Genomic DNA, 21,422 nt, shown 5'->3' on the forward strand with positions numbered 1-21,422 from the left:
GGCTATTCAATAAAGAAAAACACTTAAAGGGACTTAAAAGCTTTACTCAAGTGAAAACATTTTCATCATCCTCATGACAGTACATGCTGGTTTTGTCTCACATCTAAAGTCTAAACCAGTTTTTGTTCTGTGCTGAGTTATACAGTCGAATCCTCTGATTACAACACACAATGTCAATAATATATTGATCGCGCAGTGCAGAGAGATTTATTGGTCACAACCGAGATCGCGAACAAAGAGTGACAGCTTTTTAGTGATTATAAAGGGAGCGCTCTTTGTGAGCTTGCTATAATCCATTCAAATTACAGAACTTCTGTTTTTCGGCCACACACGTTGCAAAGTTTCATGAATGACATCTGCATGTCATCATTTGCATTTTTTTTTTACAGTCTACGGTCCATGCTATCTGGTCCATGCTAACAGTAGGGGGCGGTACTGAGCTTTGTAGGTTTGCGAACCGCCGTTAAATAAAAAGAAGAGGAAGAAGACAGTCAGCGGTGGTGGTGCACACTGTAGACAAGATGGCTGCCTCTCTGTTGCGGGTCACTGGGGCAGTGAATCGAGCTTTTGCTAAAGCTGGATACGTACGTATTGCATGGCTTTGATTTGTATTTGTATTTTATTTTTTAACCGGCGTTTGTAATTTCAAACATTATATTTAATTACACGGACCAGTAAGTCGATCTCCATAATCGCAGTGACTGTCATTGGCCTTGTCGGTGCCGGGGGACTAGCTGATAGCTCAGATACACTAAAGGTTACGTCTCTTTCCCGTGTGTAAGAGCTTTGAGGAGCAAGAGACGAGTTATAAACAGTTCTGTATCAAGTCACTGTGTAACTCTAGAAATTTAAATATTGCACTTGTACGTTTTTTATTCATTATGTTAAGTTAACATGAAATTTCATCTGACAAGGTCATGGAAATTTGACGTCACCCGGAGATATATAGATTATTTGTTCGTCTTATACTCTGTAACTCTGTTAAACTGTAGACATTAAGAGTATAACTTCGTACTGTTTGTGACATTTCCCTTTCGTTAATTTGAATCAAATAAGAGAAACAAGTTAGACTGAGTGCTGTGTCCTCCTCTATGTAGCTACAACTACAACAAAACAACATGAAATCTGGTTTGACGAATAACTAATTTCTAATGACTGTTAATAAAGAATCTTCTATAAATATGTCAGTTACATACAAGAGCGTCCACATAAGGAAAAGGTTATAAAAAAAAAAAAACAATATTATAACAGGTGACAAGTTCTCAGAAATGTACACACAGTTCATGTCTGTTACATACAGTAGTATCCAGCTGCAGACCAGCAGTTTCAGAACCGTAACCGTTCTTAAGAAAGTAGCGCAAGCTTACGGTTTTTAAGGGGTAATTTGCTTTTATTACACACGATATGTTATGTATGTATGCATTTTATAATGATATATTAAGCATTTTATAAACCTCAATCTTGTGTTATTTAGTTGTAGGCCTATACAGTTATTCGTTTTATTGTAATATGCAAGTTATTTCCTGTTTGTGATATTAAAAATAATGTTTGAAACTTAGGGGCATTTTATGTAAAACATACTTTAATCACAAGATTCAAAATAAATGTTTACTCCAAAGTCAAGAACACGTGCAGTCTTCGGTCATCCACCACAGTTGTTTTCCATGGTCTTCCGGGTCTTTTGGTGTTGCTGAGCTCACCGGCGCGTTCGTTCTTTTTAAGAATGTTCCAGACAGTTGATTTGGCCACACCTGATGTTTTTGCTATCTCTCTGATGGGTTTGTTTTGTTTTTTCAGCCTAATGATGGCTTGCTTCACTGATAGTGACAGCTCTTTGGATCTCATATTGAGAGTTGACAGCAACAGATTCCAAATGCAAATAGCACATTTGAAATGAACTCTGGACCTTTTATCTGCTCCTTGTAAATGGGATAATGAGGGAATAACACACACAGGGGGGCCATGGAACAGCTGAGCAGCCAATTTTCCCATTACTTTTGGTCCCTTAAAAAGTGGGAGGCACATATACAAACTGTTGTAATTCCTACACCGTTCACCTGATTTGGATGTAAATACCCTCAAATTAAAGCTGAAAATCTGCAGTTAAAGCACATCTTGTTCATTTCATTTCAAATCCATTGTGGTGGTGTATAGAGCCAAAAAGATTGGAATTGTGTCGATGTCCCAATATTTATGGACCTGACTGTATATATATATATGTGTGTATGTAAATGCAATTTAGTAGTGCACATGACATTTTACAGCAGCCTTAACTGTCTTTGTCTGGTCATAAAAATAAAGAATGTAGGGGGTCAAAAATAAAGTAAATCTGTAACAAGAGCTTTTTTCAGTCCACTGTGTTCTGTTTTTCCTGGTTTTTATGAATAAGGCAACAGTTACTGTGCACTTGGGATCTGGTCCTCTGATAGAGTAAATAACATATCCCATGAGTAACTAATAGGAATGCCCTATGAATCTATAGATTTTCTTACCAAATTCTTGTTTCTTTAAAACATTATTTTCTCTCCCTTTCACTTCTAGTTTTGTTTATTAGCAGTGTTTATTGCTGAAAAACATTGCTATCACAGCAATAAACCTCTGGCTACTGGGCCAAATCAAACACTTTATTCAAATGTTGTCTTATCGGTCAACCTCTTCATTTATAAAAACAAGCCAAAAATCCCAGACTAATGCAATGATGATTTTTGGCTTGTTTTTATAATTGAATGCATGGAAATTGCCCCTTATACTTATTTCTACCTTTTCCTTTATTTTAGCCTCTTTTGCTGTCTCTGAGACGAGGACAGGCCTCTGTGTCATATGCTCAGAGCCTGCTAGGAGCTCCAGAAACACGGCTAACTACTCTAAGCAATGGCTTGAGGATTGCCTCTGAAGAGACCAACCAGGCCACATGCACGGTGAATAGCTTATTTTAGGCTGTACAAATAAATTTTTAAGTGCCTGAAATATAAAATTTCTAAACAAAAAGTCAAATAAAGTGAATGTTATGCATGTGTCATAAAAATAACAGAAATTGAAAAAGCCTGAACAACTGTACTTGAATTTTTCCATTTTCAAATGTTTAACCAAAAGGAAACTCAAAAGTAAATCAACCTGTCTGCTGATGTAATTTTTTGTGCTTTTCATCTGTCTGGCTTGGCAGGTTGGCCTTTGGATAGGTTGTGGGAGCAGATACGAGTCAGAGAAGAATAATGGAGCTGGATTCTTCCTGGAGCACATGGCATTTAAAGTATGCAATAAACCTTTACTTGGCCTCATTCTCTCTGAATGAACATTGTTGCTAGGATTGGGTGTCGCTGCTTCACGATCATGTCATGATATGGCACAAAGCATTATATAATCTTAACATCATATTAGATCATGATTCTTACCCCTGAAAACTTTTTTTTTTACAGTTCAGATCTAATAAAAATGCAAATTTATTGTAATGAGAAAAAGCAAATTGAATATTTACTACCGTATTTTCCGGACTATAAGTCGCACTTTTTTTCATAGTTTGGCTGGTCCTGCGACTTATAGTCAGGTGCGACTTATTTATCAAAATTAATTTGAAATGAAACAAGAGAAATGAACCAAGAGAACACATTACCGTCTACAGCCGCGAGAGGGCGCTCTATGCTGCTCAGTGCTCCTGTAGCATACCCCTGAAAACATTAACTGAAAAACAACTGAAAACTGTTAACTGAAATATTAACTTAAAGACAACTGAGAAAGACTGAATTCAAACAAAATTCCCCCCAAAAGAAAATCCCATTCTGCAGATTACAAAACTGTAAAATATGGTAAAATATGCAGCCGATCTGATAGGTTACAGGAGCACTGGGCAGCATAGAGCGCCCTCTCGCGGTTGTAGACGGTAATGTTTTCTCTTGGTTCTTGGTTCTAAATAAATGCGACTTATAGCCCAGTGCGACTTATATATGTTTTTTTCCTCGTCATGACGTATTTTTGGACTGATGCGACTTATACTTAGGTGCGACTGAAAAATACGGTAGCTTTGCCATGGTATCTCTGTGTGGGTATTTAACTTCTGGTAAGCTGTTTGGAAAAGAGTTAAAGTCTTTAATTGTTTAAGTGTAGCGTAAACTTAAAGGTATAGTTCACCTAAAGATGAAAATTATGTAATTTTACTCACCCTTCGCTTGTTCCAAACCCGTATGAGTTTCTTTCTTCTGTTGGGCACAAAAGAAGATATTTTGAAGAATAGTAACTAAACAGTTGGTGGTAACAACTGAACCTTTGCAGTGGGTTGAATTGGAATGTCATAAGCCCCTGATCACTTGGAAGCTGCTACGGGGCCGATTTATTATTTGTATTTACATTACCATTATATTCTGTATGTCTATAGGTATGTTTGGGCTGTATTAGTATCAATACAATAAAACCCCTTTCACACTGCGATTCCCGAAAATACACGGGTAATGTGTCCCGGCAATTGTTCCTGGGTCGCTAGATTTTGCTCCTTTCACATTGCCAGTGATTTCCTGGAAAATGAGTGTGTGTTCACACACAACCCATAATGGTCCTGTAATGACACGTGACATCAGGATGTGACAAACGCTAGGCACGAAAACGCTAGGCATGTTAACTTTCACTTAATCTGGCGAACAATCTCAGCTTCAGCGCGGATAGTGAGGAGCTAACTGATCTCTGCTTTATTACAGTTTGCACATATTTTTTCGTCGCGAACGTTGATCTGCCTTCAAAACACCTGGTTAAAGAGTCACACGATAACGTGCATCATCACTACGACATACCCTTTACGGCATTGATTCTGGCTTTTGTTCACACAGAGCTTGGTCCGGGACTGAACCCGGCAATGTTACTAGGTCCCCAACCCGGGATCGATCCCGGAATCAATCCTGGGACGTGTTTGTGTTCACACAGAAGGCGATCTGGCAATTTTCCGGGACCAACGTGCAGTGTGAAAGGGGCTTAAGTGTGTCACAATCATGTTGCATTATGGTATATGGAGCTGCCTCAAGTGTATATATGAATAGACTTACGTCCTTTGTCAAAATTGAGGGGCCGAGGGTCTTTCCATATAAACTTCCCTCATCCACTTGACCAAATGGTATGCACTTCAAAATGGCAGTTGGGATTCCCCCTAGGGGAAGTGCTTTGGGAATTTCACGAGTATGTGTCTAAAAGTGGAACGTACCCCGAGTGTTCACATAGTGGGAATTGTAAGGTCAGGTTGTGATGACATTCGCAATAATTATTGAATTCTAAGACTTCATATGAGCACATGATGTAAAATGCTGAATTTGTTTATTGTAGGAGAGAAAAACATGAATATTGTTGATTGGAATTGGTTGTAGTATGAAGGCAATTTAAAAACTGTAATGCTGTTTCACTAATTTGAACGACGTTCATTCTATTCCAAACCTTTCTTGGATCAGGCACAAAGAAGCACCCACAGTCTGCCCTTGAACAGGCAGTGGAGTCTATGGGAGCTCACCTGAGTGCATATACCTCTCGGGAACATACTGCTTACTACATGAAGACCCTTGCCAAGGACTTGCCTAAAGGTAAGAGAACAAACAAATTAACTATTAAAGTGTCCCTATTATGCCATTTTAAATATTTCCTTTCATGCAGTGTGTAATGTAGCTGTATGTGAATGCAAATGATCTGCAAGGTTGTAAAGCCAAAAGTGCACGATAAATAAAGTTATTGTCTCCCAAAATAAAGAATTGCGTCTGTACAGCCTAAACAAGTCGTTAATAATTTGAATCGTCACGGGTAATGCATTTCCATAATTTCCGCCTATGTTCTACGTAGGGATGCATGATAAATATTGCACAATAGTTAATGCGCATCTTGTCTGTAAAGCCGGTTCTTTACTGAACCGGCTGCGCAAAACCACGATCATAGTTTGCGCAGATTGTCAGTTAACAACGGCTCTGTGTAGTAAATGCTGCTCCATGTGAAAGCACGCACGTGTAGAGATTTACTGCTGATTACAGAACCGGCTTTACTGACAAGATGCGCATTAAATATCGTGCTGATATTTATTGTGCATCCCTAGTTCTATGTTGGCCGGCCGCAAATAACTTGACCCCGCCCTCAAACACATAATTTTACTGATTGCTTCTCTAATCACGGGGAGTTCAGCGCGGGATTCACAAAGCGCTTGCTCTTGAAAGATGGCTCAGTACCCAGTTCATTTGGGACAGCTGGCTCCACTGAATCACAACCTGTAAGTATGATAAATAATAGATGTTTATATTTTCTATCAAGCATTCAAAATATGGATCGTTTTCTACATGCGCTGTATGCGGTAGACCAATCACAACAGCCTGGGCCATCTGACCAATCAGAACTACTCATAGAGCAGAATGAGTAGGTTCATGGAAAGGAGGAGTTTAGAGAGACTGAGGCCCCGTCCACACAGAGACGCGTTTCTGTGAATACGCACAATTTTTTTATCGGACAGGTGTTTCGTCCACACGGATCCGGCGTTTTCGTAAGGTGAAACCGCTATTTTTTGAAACCGGGTCCCAGAGTGGATAAATCTGAAAACGCCCGTCTTTGCGTTTTCGTGTGGACAGCGAATCTGTATATTTTCTGAAATGATGACGTTATCAGCCCACGTCTCCCCCCTAGTCAGACACCTCTACGTCACGTAACAGCAACAAAAACATGAACACACACTGAATGATTGTCTTTTTTATTAACTAACATTAACACAGATTAATAAATGTATTGGTTCCATGTTTGTTTGTGTGCCAAGCGAAAGGTTTATGCGCATAGTCCATGTCTTCTTCTCCATTTTTAGTGTATCTCTGTGGCAGAATTACAGCGCCACATGCTGGTCTGGCATGTATACTACATCGTTTTATGGTTTCGTGTGGACGCGAATATTTCTTGAGACGAGAAAAAAAAAGGATCGGATTGGGATAAGCTCCAGCTTCGTGTGGACGTAGCTTGAATCTTTGAACTGCTTCGAACAAATTGTTTGAGAAACGCTGGAAAATGTGGTGATATTAAATGCATATTTTGAGAAAATGAAAGCGTTTTTTGACCTTGCTTGCATTTAAACCTATTGTAGGATACTCCCAAAAAAATATAAGGAACCTTAAAAATGGCATAATAGGGGCACTTTAAAATAGGCCAATTCTTCTAACATGCGCAGTTTTTTCATAGTAATGTGGATAGATAAATAACCTGATTGATCTAGATGAGCTCTAGAATGGGGTATGTCATGTTGGCATAGATCATGTTGTCTTTCTCTGAATAATCTGGAAGTGCTACTCTGTCTTTTTAATGTCACCTCTTTATTGTGTTCCTTTTAGCGGTGGAGCTCTTGGCAGAAGTAGTGATGAGCTCATCTTTGAGTGAGGCTGATATAGAGCAGCAGAGAAGTGTGGTGCTAAGAGAGCTGGAAGAGGTGCAAGGTAGCTTGCAGGATGTTTGCCTGGATCTGCTCCATGCTACTGCCTTCCAGGGTACTCCTCTTGGCCACAGTGTTCTTGGTCCCTCTGCCAATGCCAGGTACACACATAGCCTCAAAATAATGTATTTCATATGTTACATATGCTTGCACTGTAGATATGCTGACTTTTTGTTCGGAATACATAAATGCACGTAAATGAAAATGTGAAACTTTTGAAATCTAAAATCGGATTGGATTAATTCTCATTGATGAAAATTAGTGATAAAATACCTAATGAAACATGTTCCTAAAGAATTTAATGGAAACTTTTTTTTGCTCTTTGTATTTTCAAGGACACTAACTCGTAATGATTTAGTGGAATACATCAATAGCCATTATAAAGCTCCTCGCATGGTCCTGGCTACAGCTGGAGGTACTGCTCTTAAACAGTTATCAAACGTGTCATACTGTAGTTTTTTTAATAGAAAAGCCACATAAAGCTGAGTTGATTGATTAAATACTCTCTCTGTTCTGCTGCAGGAGTAAACCATGATGATCTTGTAGCTCTGGCTAAGCAGCAATTCAGTGGCGTTTCTTTTGAATATGAAGGTGATGCTGTACCTGTTCCATCCCTATGCCGTTTCACTGGGAGTGAGGTAGCTTATAAATTGCATGTGTGCATGAGAGGGTCTCAGTTTCATGCCGGATGGATTGATTGACTTTCTGTTGGTCTGATCCTGTCTTGCTTTCAGATTCGTATGCGTGATGATGAAATGCCCCTAGCACACATTGCTATTGCTGTAGAGGGAGCTGGAGTTGCAAGCCCTGATATTGTACCACTTATGGTTGCCAATTCCATCATTGGTAGCTATGACATCACATTTGGGGGTGGCAAGGTTAGTTTATAACTTTGCTTAAATTTTCATTTCCTAAACATTTGTTTAGCGTTTTCAGGGATTCTCAATACTTCTTGAAATCTTTGACAAGTTAAGAAGGCTCCTTGAAAATTCAGTACAGTGATTTCACCTGTTATAAAATGCACAATAAGCTTTGTTCCATATCTTGAAAGTAGAAATGGTTTAAGCAGGATATTATAATCAAGTATGAGAATTCATTCTGTTTTAATGAAATGCGGCACAGAACAAGCTTAAATGATGCCATTGTTAATCAGTCTGTTGATTTCTTCACCCACCGATATGATCAACTCACAGGCATGTGATTGTCCCACAATTGTGATTCCTGTTTATTCCATTTAAATATTAAGAGTTCATGATGCAGAATATAGATTTTTAGGGATGTACATTTACATATTAAATATCAGGTGTTATATTTATGTCTGATACTATCAGCTGATAATTATTTTAATGTTGTGGCCGATATTAAAGTTCTATACTACTTTGTCTAAATAATAAATACTGAAAGCAAAATTTAAAGTTTTACATGCTAAAAGGGGAATTTGGGCATCACAACATTCCAATGTACAGTAATAAAAATAGTTTTAAAGGTTTACTTTAAGTGAGTCTTAGAGAACAAAGGTAAGGTAAAAATAGGAAAAATTGTTATACAACATTAAATATCCAATACTGGCCTATGTATATCTAATATTGGCCAATACTGGTAGATTTCATTAGTATTGGTCTCCATAAAAAAATAACTGATGTCATACTAATATATTGTGCATTCCTACGTTGATTAGTTGTTATCCATGCATACACAGTGGTTTAATTTGTAAATTAGCTGAGCATGATACAAATTAAAATTTATCAGGTAAAATGGTGGTTGCATTAGGATCATGAAATAATGCTAATTTTTCATTTCTTGTATGTTGTGTATGTAGCACTTAAGCAGTCGCCTAGCTCGTCTGGCTGCAGAGCTGAACCTGTGTCACAGTTTCCAGGCTTTCCACTCTTCATACAGTGACACTGGACTGCTGGGTATTTATTTTGTTACAGACAAACATAAAATAGAGGACATGATGCATTGGGCTCAGAATGCCTGGTAAGTCCAGCTATAACATACAGAGAAGATAGGATTGTCATCTGATGTTTTGTAGTTGTATTTGAGGTGATGTGCTCTTAATGTTTCTGTATTACAGGATGAATTTGTGCACCACAGTGACTGAGAGTGATGTGGCTCGAGCCAAGAATGCTTTGAAGGCTAGCTTAGTGGGACAGCTCAATGGTAATAAACGCAAACATATGTACTCTTATAGACAGTCTGTCTATACCTTCTCTCTTTGCATCAAAACGTAGTCATAATCTTAATAAAGGAATCATTGATTTTTCAGATTTTCACTGGAATTACTGTTAATTATAGTGCTGTATCAAGTAGTCTTGTTATAAATATATATTTTGTAAAATAGGTTGATGATATGAGGAATAGATATAGATCTGGATCAGACTTAAAAAAAAAAGTGTTATTGGGCCATCCCTAGTAGTTATACAACAAGCACATTAGTGTCATTAAGCTGCAGCAAGTATTTGTGTAAAAAACCTTTAATATATGTTTTTAAACAAGTTAGCATCTCATGTTAATCTTTGAGGATTATTTACAAATCTAATCAGCATAGTATTTGGATATAATTGTGTTCCTCTGATGTGAGTAATAATGTTTTCATAAATAAGCAATCACTTATTACTACTTGACAGAAAGTCTTTAAAACAGAATATTTTTATTTCCAGCAGATGATTGTGGTTAAAACAAGCCCAAACAACAACATTAGCACAACGTGATTAACTTTTGCTAAATGCGCCTTCTTTTTTTGTTACATACCAACCAGTTTTTGCAGATCATGGAGAAAAATATATGATTATGATCACTTAATTGTATCTGGTGTTGTGCCATAGTACATCAGCTGCAGATATTTCGTGCACCTCTACTTTAAACTATAGTGACAGTAAGACATGTTTTTGCTGTAATATTGACTTAACCAAATTAACTGCTTCTATACACACACGCACACACTCTAACTTTAAAACATGTTTCTTCTTTCTGTCCTCAGGAACTACACCTGTTTGTGATGACATTGGCAGACACATACTAAATTATGGTCGCCGCATCCCATTGGCAGAGTGGGATGCCAGAATTGAGGTAAGTTGTCCATGTTTGCGTGACCACTGTTTGAGATGACATTTAATTTCATTTTAAGAATAGCTATTTGCTTGTTTGTTTCTTGATAGGCTGTAACTCCCAGAATTGTTCGGGATGTCTGCTCTAAATACATCTATGACAAATGCCCAGCTGTGTCTGCAGTTGGTGAGTTAGTTTATTTTTTATATTTAATATGTATTTTTTATGTTTATTATTTTGTGTTGGAGTGAATAAATATTTAGTGGAATTCTCTTTTATATTAGCATGACACATAGTTAAGGAATTTAACTAGTAACCAGTGTATTTTCTGGATCTAGCTGCAGCTTATTTACGGAGACATTTGGTACAATAATTAATTATGCTAACAGACATTAATGGAAGGAAATTGGAAATTTCCTGGAAATTGGAAATTTCCTAGAAATTGCTAGATATCTATCCTAATACTGTGGTATTGAAATTGGTATTACCAATTATGAAATTTCACTGGTATTAACAACTGAATTTATGTAACCTTGCAATTGTTTCTTTCTTTATTCAGGTCCAATAGAGCAGCTGCCAGATTATAACAGAATGAGAAGTGCTATGTACTGGCTCCGATTTTAAATGTTCCTTGGGCTGTCAGCCCTCACTGATGTGATGTCTCTCTTTGCAACTTTTGTCTTCTCACCATTTTCGTACCCTTTGCTTGTATGAATTTGATGAGTAGCATATTTGCCCACTTGTTATCTTAGCCATCCTTTTCCAAGATGAGATGGAGAGAGAGGAGAATTTGGTACATTTACATATAGAATGTCAGACATGGCTCAGAGCTATTTATGAAAATATGTGATGTTTTGTTTCTGTCCATTTTGTATATAGCAATAGCTCTCATTCCAACTTCAAATAAAACCGTCACATCAAGTTTTTGTTTGATTTATTTTAGTTGCTTCAGAGAAAATAAACCCATTCAGTGTATCCAGTAAACAGGCAGTAAACTGTGGGTTAAGAAGATAATGGAAAGGTATGTTAAAGGAATAGTTGAAGAATGGCTGGCTGACGTTAAAATGACAGCTGTGTTAAGATATTTCCTCTTCCAATTAAAGATGCTTAGATGTTCTTGCCAATATCAAAATAAGCAGTTCATTTTAATATTTATGTTGGTGAGTGTTCTGGGAATATCAATCTAGTGACTTAAAGTGCCTTAAAGGCACAATATGTAAGATTTTTTTTTATTAAAATATCCAAAAATCACTACAACAGTATTATATTTTTTGCTGACTTGTGTAACGTACTTACGTTATCCCGAATGTTTCGAAGAATGTTTAAATCCAGAGAAATAAGCAATTTTAACTAGTGACACCAACACGGACCGTGTCCATAGTGCCATTGTGTCGCTAATGACGTAATAACCCCTCGATTTCCGGTTTTGTTTTGTAGAAACTAATTACTTCGTTAATTAATCATTAGCTCATCCATGAACATGATTTCTGCCCGTCGGATTACATAGCCTGTGGGGATGAAGTCCACAACTCTCATGATTCCACACTCTTTGCTTATTTTGAATACGCGCCCTCTAGCGGCGAAAAATAACACTGTGCCTTTAAAGTTAAAGTTTTTGTTAAAAATGACTGACTGTTAAAAGAAAATATATTCTTAAGACTATTGTGCAAACTCTGCCATGTCCATACATTTTTAATGTCTTTGGACAGCCATAATATTTCATGCAACGATGTAATCAAGTATTTGTGCAACTGCAGTTTACACATGATAAAAGCAAAAACTTTTGACAGTTTATAATAATTTATTTTTGTTCTAAGGCTAATTTAACAGTTAATGCAGAAGGTACTTTAAAAGTCATGTATTTTCGATCAATGGGGTTATCTTGTCTATCTTTTCCAGTTTTTTTTCTCAGAGTAAGAAAACTTAAATGTTTTTAACTGTGGTCAAACATACTATAGAATTAGTTACACATCCAGCCATGTAACAAACTAATTATTTCAAAACCAGTAACCTAGCTTTTCATGTACAAACAGTCATTTTTGCATTTATGCATCTTAAATCATTACTATATATATATTTTATCAATTTTTGTGTTCATATTTTGACCTATAATGGTTTCAAATATACACAAAGGGCAATTGATTTACAATAAATAAAGGTACAGAACAAAAAGCCAGAAACCAGATCTGTTTCTCTCAAGTTACAAATGAGTTCTTTCACTGAAATAGTCTGTAGTTATAATTCTGGATCTGCAAAGTTATTTCCAGCAAACAACAATGTTAGGGTCATTCTCCAAACGCTCATCCAACTCCTTGTAACTCATTCCTGAAAACACAGGGAAGGAATAATGTCACTTTCTTTAAAATGGTTAAAATCAAGGAATATTCTTGTGAAAAATATACATAATACCAGTTTTGCAACAGATTTCATCATAACTATGGCAGCCAGTATAAAGTCTAGGTGGACGACTCCTCTCATCTCTAACAACCTTGACTGGATACTTCTGCAGGCGCCGAATCAGACCTTTCATCAAGCCAAACTGAATCAACTTCCTAAAGCAACACAAAAGATATAAGTAGATTAATTATTTTACATAGAATATTTATCTTCTTACAGATCACACTAGTACTTAACCAATAACCAAATAAGCTTGCCTTACAGATGGCATGTCAACTGTGGGGATTTAAGTGTGAACGAGTCAAATTCAAATGGCCTTACCTTTCATCCACCCTCTGTAGTTGATGAGAATAGCGGGAACAGAGGTCACGTACAGTTGTACCTGGGGTCAGACCACAATACAACTGGAATACATCCCTGAGATTTGTCCTTTGGCCTGGTGAAATACACAGTAAAATGTCTTCTGTATCTATTCACACTCATATACATACTGTACATGTTGCAGAAAAAAAGATGCATTTGGAATTGCTGAACTTGCTTACCTAGCTTACTGACATAATGTATACACTCTTCCTGAAGGCACTTCTTATCTATTAAGTTTTGTACTTTAGGTGTTGTGCAGTAAACATTTGAGTACTGTAGAATATGAAAACCAAAAGCAATTTAAGAAAAAGTATTATAAAATTCTGAAGAAACAACAGTAACAACAGAAGCCTTACCTGGAATATGGATACCAGAGTTACCACTTCATAATACCTGTGAAATGTAATACCATTGTTCAGTCCATGATGAAATTGTACTTTCTGCATCACTGTAACTATTGTAATTATCTTTTTATGGTTTTAGAACATTTCATTATTTACATTTTAATTAGGTGCTAGATTTTGATAAATTCATCGTAGTATCTATACATTTTTGTCGACAATCAAGAGATTGAGACCTTATGCCAGAAACACAAGGTATATCAAAATTACAATAACACTGTGGGTTACATACAACTTGAGCTGTCATCTAGCATCTATGGGATGTTGTAGTGTACACATTTTGTACACACAGCCTGTTATCTAATCTTTACCATGTCTGCCATTAAACATTCGTTTTGGAAGTTCACAATGAAAAGTGGCTGTTCTATAAGAGAAATTGCAGACAATTTTGCAATGGGTAGAATTTTTTCTACATCAAGAAGGTGCAGCCTTCAAAACGAGACACAGCTGTGACTAACTAACTGTCATAACTGTCATACAACTCCGACAGCATTTCAATTATATAATGATTGATTATCAAGGCACATGTCGACCATTAGACTACCAAATGTAGAGCTGCAAGGGTTGCTATTTCCCATAATAATAAAAACATCAGCTGAGTGGTCAAATTTTGTTTTGCAAAGTCTTACCCAGAACATAACCTGCACCAGAGCAGTTTAGCCACAGAGCGTAAGTTGGCAATGAACACCTTTAAGAACAGAGCCACATTCATGGTGCCTAAAACCCAGGCACAAACTAAACTGAAACTTACCTGGCTAGCCGGCTAAACCGGCTTCGTGGTATAGGCTTATGTGAACATGTGAATTCAGATTGTGAACATTTCATCCATGCATACGTTATATTTTTTTTTAAATTACCTTGTAAGGTATAATTAAAATGTTCCAATTTCTAGTGAAAACTACAGACTGGTAATGAATGCAGGATTTCTCCAACTATTTAGTCCATTTAAACACTGCATGTTCAATGCCCACATCTCAAAATCCCATCAAAAACCAATGCATAGAACCAAGTCCCTACCAAGTTGCATACACGTTACAATAAACAATATAAGATCGGTCCCTATTTCCATTTCATTGTGGCTTTAAAGACTTTTTGTGTACTTGTGTAGTATTATACATTTTTCAGAATAAAAACATGTTGCTGAAGAACCAATGAGGTAGTGGGTTAAACTGTATTTAACACAGAATCTTCCTTTAAATAAATTACTGAGATTAATGCAGCAGCTCAAAATAGAAACAACATTATACTTACAATAAATTCTGAACAGCAATCCGCACCAAATTAAGCTCAACATCGGCCTCGGCTGAGATTTTTTGAATGTGTCGATAACCATCTACAAAGGGTAAGATCTGCAAAAAAAGTCATTCAAATATTCATGAAAAATAATATAAATGCAAAATTACTGGTAACATAATTAATGTTTGAAGGCAGTATGTCTGCTTCTAAATTCTTTACAATTAGAGTGTTATAAACTGTTCAGCTCATCTCATTTCTGTCACACTGTGGTAAAACGTGCTGTGTCGTGTCACCATGTGTAATTTGTTGAACAAAATAACTATTTCAAACAATAAGTACATTTTTTCATTATGTATTTTTTTCCTCCATTTTTTGGACTTACTAATTGCAGGGGTTTCTTTTTTTAAACATTTTTTAAAAATGTGATACAAAAGACAAATAAAAGCAATTTAAGACTGTAAAAATAAATGGTGGGAAACATTTTTTGTAGACCTGCTGTGTGGTAAGATCCCATTGTGATTTTGTAAAGTGGTCTTTATTCTTGGTAAATACTGGAACATCATACTCCTGAACCACCAGAGGATCTTTCCTTTGTTCAATTAGCTTCAAGTGGATGGTGTTAGAGTCATCTGTCATGAAAGAGCGAGAAAGGGTGATTATAAAAACAATGACATCCACAGAAGGGGAAACAGAGATATAGAAAATAAATATATAACCAATGGGTAGGGTGCAGGCTCCTGTAACATTAAGTTCCTCCAGAAGTGTGGACAGGATAGGCAACAGCTTCTGTTTACTCTCCTCATTTGAAATGAATCCACTCTCAAGCTAATCAAAGAAATTTAATGAAACAGTTAATAAGTGCCAATTTTTAAGATATCATAACATAAACACTTATCAAATGTATTTTTACCTCCAGAGTTGTGAGGTAGCCAGACAGTTTTTTGACAATAGGTTCTAAAGCACATGTTTTTGTCCTGGCATCACAGACTAAACCCAAATTGAAGAGCAAGGCATTCCGGCTGTACTTCTTATGCTCAATGCACACTGGACAACCTATTAGTTTCTTCTCCATGGCAGTCTAATCAGTTTCACAGATATAACACAACAGTGTCATTATTAATAACTCTAAAGCTATATTTACACCAAATTATAAAAATCACAGATGCAAACAAAGAAGTAATAAAGGAAAGAAAAAAAAATCTACAATGGGTGCCAGCTAAAGCCGTTTAATCACCCAAGTTAAAAAAGACTGAAAGACTGAAATCTATGTAACTGTTTATATATTGGTTGATATTAGACTCAAAATGATGAATAGATGCACACACAATTATCCATATACTAAATAAATTTTATGCATGTATCTTACTAACCACAAACAAATGCTTTTCAATTTAAGTCTGTGTAATTTGGGATTATATGATTGTGCAGCGATTTGAACAAATACAGACATGTTTGAGAATAAAAATGTTCTGTTCTGCATTAATATATTATAAATTGCTCAGTCAAAAAGGAATCCGTGCATTTGTGGATCAGGTGACGTGTACATTTATTGACATCTTGAGTCAATCTTGTTCAGTTCATTTGAATTTTTAGTAGGGCTGCATGATAAATCACACGCAATATTTAATGCGCATCTTGTCAGTAAAGCCTGTTCTGTAATCAGCGGTAAATCTCCATCACCTGCGCGCTTTCACATGGAGCAGCATTTACCACACAGAGCCATTGTTCACTGACAAGCTTCGCAAAAACACGATCATATTTTTTGCAGCTTGTCAATAAACAATGGCCCTGTGTAATTAATGCTGGTCCATGTGAAAGCACGCAGATGTGAAAGCATCTTGTCTTTACTGACAAGATATAAATATCTCATGCGATTTATTGTGCAGCCTTAATTTTGAGACTTAATTTTCACAGTTTGCAGCATTTCACGACACTCACACACAAAACTTCCAATGAACAAGGCCCAGTGCAATTCATTAACGTGTACACAATTTGAAAAATTCGAAATGTGTGTCACTACACTGAAACAAATGCTTTTCAACTGGTGTCTGCAGAGTTAAGAATTACATTAATGTGCAGCATTTTGTTCAAATAAAGACATATTTGTGATTACAAATGTTAGTTATTTGTTGGTCAGGTGACGCGCATGCATTCATTTACATCTCTTCCGAGTCGATTCTATTTGATTCATTTAAATTTTGAGACTTAAACAAGATGCCAATAAATGCATGTTTGTCACATGATCCACAAATGCATGGATTCCTTTTTGCCTGAGCAATTTACAATATATTAATGCAGAACAGAACATTTTTATTCGCAAACATGTCTGTATTTGTTCAAATCGCCGCACAATCATTTAATCCTGAATTCCACAGACTCAAACTGAAAAGCATTTGTTTGTGGTTAGTAAGATACATGCATAAAATTTATGCTGTACATGAATAATTGTGCGTGCATCTATTAATCATTTTGAGTCTAATAGCATCCCATATTTATATACCATTCCAAATCAAGAACCAAATAATAATTTATATGACTTTAGTTAGAGAAAATTGGGATGACTGCCATTTCAATGTGCTTTTCATTTTGGTTTGATACGAAGATTTTTAAATGTATGTATTATAAATGGTCAATATAGTTGTACGTATGTTTGTGTGTGTGTGTGTGTGTATATATATATATATATATATATATATATATATACACACAAGGAAGCATTTTTGAAAGCAAATGTATAAGCCTATAATTTGTATAACTATAGTGCAAATACAAATATGACAATGCAGCAATAAGATGAGGTAAAATTCAGTACGTACACCGTTATGAGCTTGTTCTGCAGTTCAGGTTTGGTAATGATGTACACCTGCACAGTATCAAAAAGTTCCCTCGAAATATATTCTTCAGGAACCTTCGATCAAACATAAAAAAATCATGACGAATATAACTGCATATATGTAACTGTAAATGTATGTATGTATGTATGTATATATATAACCATATAATGCATGCATCCCTAACTGAGTTTTCTTACCAATACCTATTCATATCTATGGTCAAACAAACTGCATTTATTCTCTTTTGCTCCCAAATATGTATAAAGTTATTTATGTATAATATAATATATAGGACTATGCTTCTATAACGTTACCTGATATGTGATCTTTGGTCCTAAAGTTGGATGAAATTCACTAAAAAATATACAATCGATTCGTCTGTATGACCCCATATTCAGTACAGAGTTCTTGCATCTAAATAATACTTCTTCTTCTTCTTCTTCTTCAGTGGGAGCGTCTCCTTCTTCTTCTCCTCCCTTTTTTAACGGCCGTTGACATCCAGCTCATTTGTGCATCGCCGCCACCTTCTGCTCAGGAGTGTGGAGCATACTTAAACATATCAACCCCTGTAGAAGAGCCCAGTCCTAACCTGTGCTCTCTTATCCATCTCCAGGGCTGCTTTTAAAGTGATCTCCTGTACCCCTAATTTGTTCAGATTATTTTTCATTATATCCCTCTGTATTTAATATTTTCTGCTACTCTAAATGACGTCACACCGATTTCTTTTTCTGACAGTGCTCACACTAACAAGCTTGTCTGATGTTTCCTCCATTCTTAATGATTAATGTCAATACTACTTCCTCTTCTGTTTCCATTTGATACTCTTTTATGATATAAATGTTTACCTTTCCCCTCTCCATCACATTTAATCTCTGCTTTACTAATTCTTTTTTGTATTTCTACATTTGCTTCCTTTGAGGAATTTTTTTTATTTTATTTATTTTATTTTTTTTGCCACCTCAGCCGCACACTCGTTTCCCTTTACTCCTACATCCAGGGCCACATTAAGACTATAAGGGGCCCCTGGGCTTTACCTCTTGAGGGGCCCTTCCAGGGCTCGACAATAAGGACTACCCGATTGCCCGAGGCTAGTGTGAATGACGCTCGGGACAGTAGACAGAATCGTCACTTGCCCGATCGGGCCAGTGCTGTAGGGTGTGCATTATATGTAGTCTATCCACTAGGACCTGCAAGAATTCAACCTGGCCTCCCTGGTTTATTATTCTTGTAAATGATTGACTTCAAATAATATGTCTTGTGGACTGTTTGATAGGAAAGAGTTTAAGATTACTATGACTTATGATGAGTCTGAACATTGCCTATCACAATTTTGTCTTTATTTATTTATTTTTTTATTTTAAATTAATTGTAAAGCAACCAAGATACAAGAATCAAGATAATTTGTATAACAGAGATATATGGTATCTCTCTCTTTATAGTATAAAATTATTCCAGGCTACAACACAAAAACATAAATGCATTAACACCAGATATGAGGTCAAAGCAAACAGGTTTCCAGAAACAGCAAAAATTTTTGCACATACATGCCTCAAGGAGTATACTTTAAATAGTTTGAGAATGTCTTTTTTCTGTCCCGTTGTCCCCTTTGTCTCTGCCTATATGCCGTGATTTTGGAGAAGGATGTTTCCTGTAGACACAGACCTGAAAAGGCTGTCTTCTTCTCCTAGACCCCAGGGTAGGATCTTGTTTCATGGAGGTGGAAGTGTTTTATATTTAAATTTTTTTTTTTGTCTTTGAGTGTGTGTGTATATGAATAAATGTTATAGTTCTTGAATTTTACTGTAAACATTATTTTGTACATGCTGAGCTGCATGGGGAAACGCTGATTGTTTCCACTGTTTTGCAATGATTTGTGTGTGATCACAGCTTTCATTTAGGGGGATTAAGGTTATGCAATTTGGTGTGTAACCACTAGAGCACACTGCAGCGCTTGGAGTTTCACTTTTGCTTGGTGTCCTAGTGAGGGTGTATAAGGCATTTTTAGCAGTTAAATGTTGTTTAAAAGATATTTCTATTTTGTTGGATTAAATTGTCAATAAAGTGACATTTTCTATAAAGTCTAGATGGTGTGTAGTACCCTCTGACCTCCATATGGCTGAAACAACTAGGTTTAATCGAATGGTGCATAAAACTAATTAATAAAGAAAAGTAAAATGAATAAATTAATAATATATTTATATAATAAATAATAAATCTGCTCCACAGCAGATTCCAAGGAATAGTTGAAATGAAAATTCTGTTATCATTTACTCAAGTTATTGTTAACTTGTATGAGTTTCTTTCTTCTGTGGGACATAAAAGCCATTTTGACAAATGCTGATGGCAGTATTAACCACCACACAAACCACGCAAAACCCCAAGAAGCACCCTCTTTTCATAATACAGCATGTTCCGAGTATCTTGTTGTTTTTACAAAACGCCAAGGGTGCTGTTATTAGTTGGCAATTCTGCATTTATTCAGTGACTGCATGTGTCGACTGAGCTCAGAATAGCACTTGCATTCTACTCTTATTATTATTTCACTATTGTTATTTCAACTATTACTATTATTCAATATAAAGTTATAGCAGAAATAGTAGTATCTTAGTATGCAATTATGAATTCAGCATAGGATGCTAACTTAAGTAAAGATACAATAAATTCTAAGGATGATAATTTCTATGATTTTCATAGGCTTACAGTGATTTTGGGAAATGCAGCCCAGTTTAATTTAGCACTTGGAGTTAACAAATTGCACACACCAGTAAAAGTATGCATGGTCAAGACTGTGTTTAACAGCACACAAGCATACACAAAAATACACAACACATTTGCATACAGAAAATACAGATGCACTTTCCAGTGAAAATTGTATACATATGTGAATCACTATGTAGCTTTCATATGCATAAAATGCAAACCTGCCTGCTGGTTTGCCTCATTGATTTAAGGGGGATTAAATAGTCCCAGACCTGTAACCTGGCTTGTAGATAATATCACATTTGTATGGAAATAATATGCACAAGCACTTCCCCAATCTTTTTACATGAACAAAAGGTGCTTTGAAGCATTTGGAAACTTTATGCAACTCATAACCAAATTCCATGTAAAAAACGGATGAAGGGAGCTCATTGGTAGTAAGTATATGTATAAATATAAAATCTGAAAAAAAAGTCCCTTTTTTAGAATAGGCCTACTGTATTTCAAAGATAATTTTTTTTTTTTTTTCAAATCCAAATACCCAGGTAAAAAAAAAAAAAAAAAAAACACTTAAGCTGTACCAGTGGTGTGTGGTGGTGGTGTTCGTAAATGAGGAGGTAAAGTCCTCAAAGGTTTTTTTTTTTTTTTTTTTTTTTTTTCAGTCACATTTTCTTCAATAAATAAACATTATTTACACTATCAAAAAACAAACAAACAAACAAAAACAATTCAATTCTCTTTTATATTTTTACATTACATGCAATGTAATCAATATTCAATTTATTTAAGCCATGTATTAATCTCATGTGTTAGTTTTTAAGCATTTTACATTTATTAAAATAAAAACTCAGCAGTATAATTTAAACAATATATTTCATTTGTGAACTTATGTTCAGCTATTCGTTTTAATATTTAACCTTTAACTATTTTTGAATTTTTCAGATCATCAGGCATCAAATTTCACCATGCTGATTGCTCACTAAAAGCTCCTACAAATCATGTTTTCATGCCAATTTATGTCTT

At 35.9% G+C, this 21,422-nt stretch overlaps 2 protein-coding genes across 2 annotated transcripts; one reads left to right on the plus strand and one right to left on the minus strand.

Annotated features, from left to right (window-relative positions):
* The first annotated feature begins 427 nt into the window (after nucleotides 1-427).
* LOC109106427 (cytochrome b-c1 complex subunit 1, mitochondrial-like) lies at nucleotides 428-11,389 on the plus strand. Its single transcript, XM_019119784.2, has 13 exons — nucleotides 428-584; nucleotides 2,778-2,918; nucleotides 3,164-3,249; nucleotides 5,422-5,552; nucleotides 7,320-7,518; nucleotides 7,753-7,832; nucleotides 7,940-8,055; nucleotides 8,152-8,295; nucleotides 9,237-9,397; nucleotides 9,495-9,580; nucleotides 10,401-10,489; nucleotides 10,579-10,654; nucleotides 11,028-11,389. Exons 1-13 carry the CDS (start codon nucleotides 522-524, stop codon nucleotides 11,090-11,092), a joined length of 1,437 nt encoding a protein of 478 aa, XP_018975329.2. The 5' UTR covers nucleotides 428-521; the 3' UTR covers nucleotides 11,093-11,389.
* An 860-nt stretch (nucleotides 11,390-12,249) lies between these two features.
* Nucleotides 12,250-18,165, minus strand: nprl2 (NPR2 like, GATOR1 complex subunit). Its single transcript, XM_042758095.1, has 11 exons — nucleotides 18,014-18,165; nucleotides 17,681-17,773; nucleotides 15,776-15,943; nucleotides 15,582-15,690; nucleotides 15,358-15,494; nucleotides 14,881-14,978; nucleotides 13,585-13,621; nucleotides 13,408-13,501; nucleotides 13,187-13,301; nucleotides 12,878-13,020; nucleotides 12,250-12,793 (listed from the first exon to the last, which is right to left on the minus strand). Exons 1-11 carry the CDS (start codon nucleotides 18,089-18,091, stop codon nucleotides 12,726-12,728), a joined length of 1,140 nt encoding a protein of 379 aa, XP_042614029.1. The 5' UTR covers nucleotides 18,092-18,165; the 3' UTR covers nucleotides 12,250-12,725.
* Between the last annotated feature and the right edge of the window lie 3,257 nt (nucleotides 18,166-21,422).

This window comes from Cyprinus carpio, chromosome A6 (assembly GCF_018340385.1).
Source record: "Cyprinus carpio isolate SPL01 chromosome A6, ASM1834038v1, whole genome shotgun sequence".
Lineage (NCBI taxonomy): Eukaryota > Metazoa > Chordata > Actinopteri > Cypriniformes > Cyprinidae > Cyprinus > Cyprinus carpio.

Coding starts and splice junctions, on each gene's coding strand:
- nprl2 (XM_042758095.1), bottom strand. CDS start 18,091: ATGGGGTCATACAGACGAATCGATTGTATATTTTTTAGTGAATTTCAT. Junction 13,502..13,584: donor CTCTGGTATCCATATTCCAG/GTAAGGCTTCTG, acceptor CATATTCTACAG/TACTCAAATGTTTACTGCAC. Junction 13,021..13,186: donor CTACAGAGGGTGGATGAAAG/GTAAGGCCATTT, acceptor GTGTTGCTTTAG/GAAGTTGATTCAGTTTGGCT.
- LOC109106427 (XM_019119784.2), top strand. CDS start 522: ATGGCTGCCTCTCTGTTGCGGGTCACTGGGGCAGTGAATCGAGCTTTT. Junction 8,056..8,151: donor GCCGTTTCACTGGGAGTGAG/GTAGCTTATAAA, acceptor TCTTGCTTTCAG/ATTCGTATGCGTGATGATGA. Junction 10,655..11,027: donor CCCAGCTGTGTCTGCAGTTG/GTGAGTTAGTTT, acceptor TTCTTTATTCAG/GTCCAATAGAGCAGCTGCCA.